This window comes from Vicia villosa, linkage group LG5, assembly GCF_029867415.1.
Source record: "Vicia villosa cultivar HV-30 ecotype Madison, WI linkage group LG5, Vvil1.0, whole genome shotgun sequence".
NCBI lineage: Eukaryota > Viridiplantae > Streptophyta > Magnoliopsida > Fabales > Fabaceae > Vicia > Vicia villosa.
The window spans coordinates 133,568,242-133,578,401 of NC_081184.1; the positions used below are offsets into that span (position 1 = coordinate 133,568,242).

The 10,160-nt window shown below is 36.7% G+C and overlaps 1 protein-coding gene across 1 annotated transcript; it reads left to right on the plus strand.

Annotated features, from left to right (window-relative positions):
* Positions 1–4,266: 4,266 nt before the first annotated feature.
* LOC131602569 (polyadenylate-binding protein 8-like) lies at positions 4,267–9,890 on the plus strand. The gene is made up of 9 exons (XM_058874715.1): positions 4,267–5,007; positions 6,373–6,491; positions 6,620–7,276; positions 7,360–7,437; positions 7,531–7,620; positions 8,256–8,393; positions 8,509–8,682; positions 8,770–8,973; positions 9,452–9,890. Exons 1-9 carry the CDS (start codon positions 4,740–4,742, stop codon positions 9,692–9,694), a joined length of 1,971 nt encoding a protein of 656 aa, XP_058730698.1. The 5' UTR covers positions 4,267–4,739; the 3' UTR covers positions 9,695–9,890.
* Positions 9,891–10,160: the final 270 nt, after the last annotated feature.

Here is a 10,160-nt window from a genome sequence, read left to right on the forward strand (position 1 = left end):
ACTTTCCCCATCCCGATAGTGAGAATCTTTTATATAATTTTATATATGGTAGTATAACATGATATAGGCAGGTAATCTTTGATAGCTTTTGCCTCAGGTCTTTTAGGAATAACAGTTACCATAATGTTGTTGACTGCCATGTGCATCCTCTCGTTATCAAAAAGTCCTTTACTGCAACTATTACAACATATTTCACAATGTTCCAATATGCTTTGAAGAATTTTGCACCATAACCATCTCTCCCTGGTGCCTTTTAATTTTCCTGTTCCCTTCAAAGCTTCAACTATTTCTTTTCCTGCTATAGGAGCTATCAGATTCTCTCTCTATTCATTATTGAGTTGAGCCCCCTCTCTCATGGCACTAATGTATATGCCCTTTGGATTTGTGTATGTTTTTTCCATGAGGTTTCCATAAACCTCTATTATCTCTCTCTCAATCTGCTCATGAGTTTGTAAAAAAGTGTCCTCCTCCTTGTAGATCATTTTCTTACTATCATACATCTACTATGCTTTAAGAGATGCATGGAAATATGAACTATTTGCATCCAATCTTAGCCAGTTGATCTTGGCCATTTGTATCAACACTTTCTCCTCAAGACATTCCACTTGATTAAATTAGCTATACACTCTCTAACCTTTTCAATATTTAGAATATTCATTCTATATTTGATGAGATTTTCCTATGCATCTGCTAGCTCACCTCTATCCTTTTCCACCTCTACTTTCAGCCCTAATAAAGGTTTGCTCAGTTTTTTTGGTATAGGTTATAACATGTATAACTTCTTCCAAAGTACATACATAGGGTTACCTCTAACTCTTTGCTACTGCTTTTGTAAATCCCTCCACAGCTGTTACACTATTCATATATTTGAACTTGGAGTTTTTTTTGTATGTATTTCTCCTTTATTGTCAAGCAAAGCATTACATGATCTGAAACACTAGGTATCATGATAGTTAGAGTGGTGTTAAGATTCCCTTAAAACCATTCAACATCCCATAAGACTCAGTCAATTCTAAAGTTGATGGTCCCTACAACCTGCTTATTGGATCATGTGTAGTAGTCCCCCTCATTATTTATTTCATATAACCCTGGTTCTCCATCATGCTTATCAAGTCAATATACTCAGCTTCAGTTAGATTTTTACCCCAAATTGTATCATTTGTTTTCATAACATTGTTAAAATCACCTATTATGCACCAAGGCCCTTTTTGTTGATGATGCAAACCTTCCACAACTTCCTTCTATGTTTTAACTAGTTGAGGGCATATATGGCAGTGAACCAGTTCAAGAAATTACCAAATCATACACACCATGGTGAATAATGTGGTTAGTGCTCTTCACATGTCACGTCTCTATTTTGCTAGCATCCTACTCCATCCATACATGACCATTATCATGTTTATTGTAGTTACCCAAATACATTCCCCCAAGATTCATTTTTTCTCTAACTGACTTGGCTTTAGCATTTTTCATCCTAGTTTTAATTAATAAAATAATATTAGGTCTAAGACTTACGAGACGAAAGCTAATCTCTATAATCTTACGTGCTTTACTAACCCCCTTACATTCCAACAAATGATCATGGATCCTTGTCTCGAATCACTAAGGGCTCATTCAACATTCTTAGTGGCTCAAAACCATTTTGACAAATTACCTGCATAGTTCAGTTTTCTTGTATTGAGTCCGTCCCTTTATTTCTACCATTCTTGTGAACCATTGTTCAATTGTCTTGTCCTTCTTCAACTAGTGTATAAGTGTCTGAGCTTGCCTTCTTCTCCTTTTCAATTTGCATTATCTGTGGTTACCATAGTCTCACACTATTCTTTTTTGAAGTTGGTTGGCATTGGTGACCTACCTTTTGACATCTCTCACAATACAACGACTTCTAATCGTATTCTACCTGATGTTTCATTCTTTGGCCCTAGTTATTTTTAATGGTTATCTCCCTAGCTAGCTCTTGTGTTATGTCCATTTCAACTAATATTCTTGCATAAGAAACCCTTAGTTTGTTTGCCATTCATTAGTGACCATCGGTTTTCCTAAAGCGCTCTAGATTTTGCTCAAAACTCCTCGCTCCCCATAGATGTAGAGGGAGTTATGGCAATTTTACCCATATCAGAATCATCCTTAGCATGTCTCTTATCAAATTAAAAGTTGGCTTTCACTCTCTAAGTAACATCGACACGTTGTGGATCGTGAAAGGTCCCTTCATAAGCATAACTTATTTATTTTTCGCTGTAGAACATGTCAGGTAGTTGCACAAAATTCCAAAACTTCTCCATGTATTGTTTAATTGCGTTCATACTTAGATTTCCACCAAAGACATACATAATCAAAGTTGATTCACAATATTTTACCTTCGCTTTGATGTCCTCCTCGTCAATCTCAATTTTGATTTCTCCGTCAACCATATTTGGCGCGCCCTACAAACTCGATTGCCATCCCATTTGCTAGATACCGGGTTCCACTTATAACATCTACCCATAGCTTCGTCGTCTCTTTGTCTTGTGTTGCTTTAATACCGCCTTTGAGTTTAGTTCGTGGTCCGACTTTTGCACCTAGGGTTTTTGTTTATGTGTTGATTTCTTCTACTTCATCAAGGTCCTTCAAATTGTTTTATGTACTGACGCTTACCTTTTCTTTCTTGATCATATTTTTTTTAAGCAAAGAAAATTATATTAAAACAAAAGAAGTACAGAAAGAAAGATGAGGAGGCATAAACCTGACCAATCAACCATAAAAGTGGTAAAATAGATTGCATAAAAGTGTAATGTAACCATATACTGACGATACATACGAAACACAAACCAGTGAACCTAGCGGGGGGAACGAAACTAGTACTTGCAAAAGAAATGTGTGTACACGTCTTTAAGCACCATAAAACCATAAACAAGCGAACTCATCTATCGAGGAACGACAAATGAAATTGACCATCAACACGGTAACAACTTCCCGAATCCACAACTCGCAATAACATAAACAACGAGCATATGGCCATTTCTAGCCAAAATCATTCAAAATTCATTGAAGCTGATTTAGTCGAACCAAAACTCCATTGTAGCAGGCGCGAATCCAAAACTTTGAATCCTGCATATCTAAAAAAATCTGAAGCAAAACCAAGGAATCAAAATGGAAAAGCGATCCACCAAACAACAAACAATAGCACAACTGAACAACAACAAAAATGAATCAGCGCCATCCACTGAAACTACCATTCACCGTCGAAACTGGAATAAGACGATCCTCACGGATGTTTTGAAACCAAACCCAACAACTAGAGCTGACCGACAGAGTGACGCTGCCGCGGTCGAGCTGAGGGACATACCCAAACAGGTTTCGGACGAAACGAAAGAACATCACAACCAAACCGAACAGGGTGAAAGAAGAGCACCCATAAGAAGTTTCGAACTGGAATCTGAGTAAAATAGCCATGACGGCTACAACGTCGACGACTCTACTGTCCCTGTTGGAGATAGATGTGGTACGACCATGAATGACTTCACACCACCACCTTCTGAAGTTACATCGTGACAAAAAAACCTTGGATTTGGGAGAAAATGAATGGTGGGTAAAAGTTTATCTTTCGGCGACGGGGACGTTTTCCAGATGCACGAGGTTTTAACTCATCTTTACAAAATGTTGATATTTATAATAGAGTTATATACAAAAAGATCATTGAATTTAATTAATAAAACTCTATATTTATAAGAGAGTTATATACACCTATCAAATCACTTAAAGTAAATATTTGTGAAGTGAAAGTCAATCTATAAAATGATATCTTAATTTCATTTGATTGGATGGATATGTACAATTTTTTATATTATTCCTACATTCATAATATATGATTTCATGTGCTTTAATATTTGTTGAAATAATATTGATTTTGGATAATATTTTATTAAATTTAATTTAAAATAGTATTTTATTAAATAAGTTATAATATATTTTTTGGAAATCCAAAACAATTGTCTTAACCATCTTATCCCTTAGTTGACTGTGCCATTTTTTTTAATTATATTTTTATTAGCTTTTTTTGGTCACATTAATTGTTTCAATAATTTTATATAATTTTATCCTTATTTACTTCAACAAGTTAAAAATAAAGATAAAAATAAATAGTATGTAACAATTTAAAACAAAAATAAAACACTGTAAACAAAACACACAGCTGTACTTTAACTGTCATCTCTTGATTATTTTTACCGGTTATTACTTACACACTACTTCATCATTTTCACTCTCTCATCAACCTTTACCTTTCTCCTCCTTCCCAAAATTTCCCAATCCTTATCTACCATATCCATCCTGACCCCACACCCTTTCCCATTCAACGGCCCAGATCTCCTCGTTGGATTGTGCTAGGGTTTACCTTTACCCTAACTCGCCGTCCCTTTTATACTCTCTCGCTTTTCTATTTTCACTTCTCTCCTCACCGCAGTGCTCTTGCTCTGCTCCCTCTTCCGTCGTCGTCGTCTTCAATTTCTCGATTTTTATTTATTTTTATTTTATTTTGTACCTTTTTATCGTATCTCTCCATTCCCTTCCCTCTCCTCGTTTTCGTTTACGTTTTCCCCAAATCAAAAATTAAAAAATTATTATTTATTGTTCCGTCGGTTTTTTCTGTTCTTCCTAGGTTTTATTGTTATCAATAACAGAGGAGGGGGAAGAGAAAAAAAAAAGAAAAAAATTAGGGAATTTTTTGGAAAAAAAATCGTTTTTTTTGTTGAGAAATTGAGATGGCTCAGGTTCAGGTTCAGCCTCAGAATGCGATGACGGGTCCTAACGGTGGTGCCGCGGCGGCGGCGGCTGCGGCTGCGGCTGGTGGGAATCAGTTTGTGACGACTTCGCTTTACGTTGGAGATCTTGATGTCAATGTTACGGATTCTCAGCTTTATGACCTTTTTAATCAATTGGGTCAGGTTGTGTCTGTTAGGGTTTGCAGGGATTTGACCACTAGGAGGTCGCTTGGTTATGGTTATGTTAACTACAGTAACCCTCAAGATGGTTAGTTAATTTGGTTTTCGTTTTCTCTTATTGATTGATTGCTGTGTTCATTGGAAATGTTTAAGCTTTTGATTTGCATGATTAAGAATTGGGTTCGTAGAAAGACTTAATTTTGTTAATCAATTTTTATTTTTCGTAGTAGGGTAATATGGGAATCAAGTACACTGATTATGTAATTAGTACTGGTATATGTAATATGGGAATCAAGTACACTGATTATGTAATTAATACTGGTATATGTATTCTTGTCAATTCTCTGGTGTGGTTAGTACTAGTGGTTTGATTTTGTATACTGCTTTGTCTGGTGAAACCAAAAGTATAGGATCAATTGAAGAATAAAAAATAGATGTAAGGAGAATTCATTGGTTTTTTCTTTGTAATAATAATTTATGGTAACATTTGTTATCTTAATCGATATGTTATACCTATATTTCAATTATAGAAGAAGAGTGTTTTTATGGTTAAGCAAGTTAGTTTGGGATTATGGATGTTATATACTGCAACAATATAAGATTTATTGCTCATAATTGTTGATGATGTCTGTTGCTGTGCAATAATTGCTAATGTATGGGTGCTATTCTCTTTGGGGGCAATGAGCTTTACATATGAGAAACTAATTTGTGTCTGGGAAATTTTTGACTTTTACTTGTATACATAATTTTCCCCTTTTTTCCACCAATTTAACATGTTATCTAGCAGATGCTTACGCTACTTGGTGACTGATATAACCTTTGATTTTTCGTGTCAAAAGGTTACTTACTAAGTAGTGTGAACAGTAATTGTTAATGGAATACTACAGTACAAATCCTGCTATAACTCTACTTCAAACACGATAATCAATGCTGGTTACCTCTATGTTAACTGAATTTAGGCAGTGACTGTTACGCAAATAAGAATAATTTGGAGCTAGATTCATATAGAGCAGTTCTTGCAAATTTTGCATACCAGTCAAAGACCTGCATATATTTTGTGCATGACCTCTGTTTAGTTAAAAGCTATACATAGGGATGGTTTCCATACTTCTAATTAGTGATGAATATAAAAATTCCATGTTTCTGTTTATTATCTATATTGCTCTCTTGTGGCCACTTTAACTTAATTCTTTATCACGACCTCTATTCCAGAACATTTGTCAATCTCCTTTTGAGAGTTTGTTAGTTGAGGACTCTATTTGTTATCAGTAAGATGAGTTTATCAGCACGAAGATTTGTATGATGTGATTTTCACTTACCATTGACTTATTCTTCTTGTACAGATCTTCATGTTTTATACTCTTGAGTAATACAATCTTTTATTTTGTTGCTGTTGTGGTAACCATGCATTTATATCTCTGATGTTCATGATATATTTGCTGTCTGTATACAGCTGCCAGAGCATTGGATGTTCTGAACTTCACTCCTCTGAACAACAGGCCCATTCGTATTATGTATTCACACCGTGATCCCAGTATCCGCAAAAGTGGTCAAGGAAATATTTTTATTAAGGTATAACTATCTTGGTTTTTCCATCCCTGTTTGATAATGGAAAAAATCACGCTTAGCTTCTCGATTGCATATCCTAGATTGACCTGCTTGAACTATTTTGGATCTTTCTAATTTAATGATTATTGCAGAATTTGGACAAGGCAATTGACCATAAGGCATTGCATGATACCTTTTCTACATTTGGGAGTATCCTTTCTTGCAAGGTAGCTGTGGATGGATCTGGCCAATCAAAAGGCTACGGCTTTGTTCAATTTGATAGTGAGGAGGCTGCTCAAAAAGCTATTGAAAAGCTTAATGGTATGCTGTTGAATGATAAGCAAGTTTATGTGGGACCCTTCCTTCGCAAGCAAGAGAGGGAGACTACAACTGACAGGGCAAAATTCAACAATGTTTTTGTTAAGAATCTATCTGAAACAACCACCGATGATGAGTTGAAGCAGATTTTTGGAGAATTTGGAACAATTACTAGTGCTGTAGTAATGAGGGATGGGGATGGGAAATCAAAGTGTTTTGGATTTGTAAACTTTGAGAGTACCGATGATGCTGCTAGGGCTGTTGATGCTCTTAATGGGAAGAAAATTGATGATAAGGAATGGTATGTTGGAAAAGCTCAAAAGAAATCTGAAAGGGAGCATGAACTGAAGCAAAAATTTGAGCAGAGCATGAAGGAAGCTGCTGATAAGTATCAAGGGGCAAACTTGTATGTCAAAAATTTGGACGACAGCATTGTTGATGACAAACTTAAGGAGCTGTTCTCCTCTTATGGCACAATTACCTCTTGCAAGGTATGTTTAATTGCTATGATTGGTTTCTCACTAAATATCCACCTGGTTCATAATCTATAGGTTGCTTTCATTTCACTTGAAAGGTAATGAGAGACCCCAATGGCATAAGTCGAGGATCTGGGTTTGTTGCATTCTCTACTCCTGAGGAGGCATCTAGAGCAGTAAGTCATATGGCATATTCTTGGTTGATTAAACAGGTACATTTTTCGGCTTGAACTAATTTTTTGTTTTGTTGTGCTAATTTTTTTTGCTAGCTGTTGGAGATGAATGGCAAAATGGTGGTAAGCAAGCCTCTGTATGTGACTCTGGCCCAGCGGAAGGAAGATAGAAGAGCTAGGCTGCAGGTATGTGTAGGCGCAATTATTTATTACCTTCCCATACTAGAAAAAGCAAATATCACCTGTGGGTGCAAATGGAAACGTTTTAGTTGGCTAGGTATTTGATCAAAAAACTAGATAATATAATTGGTGCAAACACGGGAGTTTGTTCAAATCAGCATATTTTTTGATGATTTTGTGCTTGTGGTAGTAAATCAGTTTGAGCTGGTTTATTTTGTGCTCTTAATCCATCCTGGCAACTATTATGAAACCCATGCATTAACTCTTTTGTATATTTTTGTTCATATTCAACCATTTTAGGATAATCAAGGCCTTAAAATTAGGCACACTTATAGATTGTTATTGTTTAGCTTCTTAATTGTCTTGTCTGTTGTATATAATATGGTTATATTTGTTTATGATTTAATACTGCCATTTTATTGGTAATTTAAATCATATTTGTTTATGATTTAATACTGTCATTTTGTTGGTAATTTAAATTACTCTCATACTTGATTTCTGATATTGGGCACTCATTGGGAAACTGAGAGAGTTGATGATGCTGTGCCTTTTTAAACATCTGATAGATTAAAATTATGCTTGGTTATTGAGTTGATGCGACCATATTAATGTTCATTTTTTGTGCTCAATTGTTCATGCAGGCACAATTTGCTCAAATGCGTCCTGTTGCGATGCCCCCATCTGTTGCTCCCCGTATGCCTATGTATCCCCCTGGTGGTCCAGGTATGGGTCAACAAATATTTTATGGTCAAGGCCCTCCTGCCATCATTCCTTCCCAGGTAAACCAGTTTACCTTTTAAGCTAGCAGTGCTCCCAACAAATGTTGTCCCTATGATTTGTCCTTAAGTTATGGCGTAATTTCTTTATATTTATGTTCATTGGAAATTTTCTCAGCCTGGATTTGGGTATCAACAACAACTTGTGCCTGGAATGAGGCCTGGCGGGGGTCCTGTGCCAAATTTCTTTGTCCCAATGGTTCAGCAGGGACAGCAAGGGCAGCGTCCTGGTGGAAGACGTGGAGGTGCAGTCCAGCAGTCCCAGCAGCCAGTTCCTCTTATGCCACAGCAGGTTAGTGGAATTCCATCTAGTGTTTGTAATTTTGTGGTCATCTTTCCTTTTTTGATCACTAACCTGTTGGATTTGGGATTGTGACAGATGCTTCCTAGGGGGCGTATGTATCGTTATCCTTCTGGTAGGGGCATGCCTGATGGTCCCATGCCTGGAGTTGCCGGAGGCATGTATTCTGTTCCTTATGATGTGGGTGGGATGCCCCTTCGTGATGCATCACTTTCACAGCAAATTCCCATTGGTGCTTTGGCTTCTCATCTGGCTAATGCATCTCCAGAGCAGCAGAGGACGGTATGCTTTTATTAGATATCTAAATTTCTACTGCAGCATGTATGGAATATGCCTGATATTGATGGATAATAGAAGTTACATTTGGGATTAACTTCCCAAGCGACAGTTACAATAATAAATCATTAAAACAGAATCTGCAATTGGTAATAAATAACTTCTGAAGGGACGGTTACAAAAGTTAACATTAAAACAGAAACTGTACCTAATATTGTTAACTGCTGCAGCAATACAGAAACCGTGAAACACCCAACCACTGGAAATTAGGAATCCTAGTATCTCCCTTGTTGAATGAAAATAAAAATTATCCGATGACAATTCTTTCATCCTTATTCTATAAAGATACACACACCTACTCACATAATTGAACCTATTGGCCTATTGACCTATTCTCACATAATTGATCCTAGTATCCTGATCTATTTTATTACACATTTTACCATCCTTAACTAATCACTGTTTGTTGGTTGTATATTTGCAGATGCTGGGTGAGAATCTTTACCCACTTGTGGAACAGTTGGAGCCTGACAATGCTGCCAAAGTTACTGGCATGCTTCTGGAGATGGACCAGACTGAAGTTTTGCACTTGCTTGAGTCACCAGAAGCCCTGAAGGCCAAGGTGGCAGAGGCAATGGACGTCCTTAGGAATGTTGCACAGCAGCAGGCTGGAGGCGCTGCTGATCAGCTGTCTTCATTGTCACTTAATGACAGCCTTGTTTCTTAAGTTATTTATGATGCTGGGATTTACTTCCTTGGTGAATGACTATTTATCTTTCCGGCACTTGCTTTTATCTGAATTTCAGATTGAGTTGTTTTATTTAATAGACTAGGTATTTTCAGTTTTTGGATCTCCTTCCTTGGGTTGAAGGATTGTTTGATTGCTGATATTTATTATTATGACTTGAATTTGGAACTTGAAATTCTTTGTTTGGTTACCGGTTTTGGGTGTGGTAAGTGATTTTGATTTGCTTAAACGATGCCGAAGTCGATTGATGCGATGTTGCATGACCAGCAAATACCTAAAAACTGTATTTGCATTAGAATGTCCCTGCCTCTCTTGGCCATGTGATGTCATCATTGTGAAGATCCTGGCTTGTGGTCCCAAGCGTAGCAGGATTGATATATACATCTGAAGTTTTCCTGTAACTTCAGAGGTAACTTGGTAGAATGTTCTGCTAGTATTTGTGGAA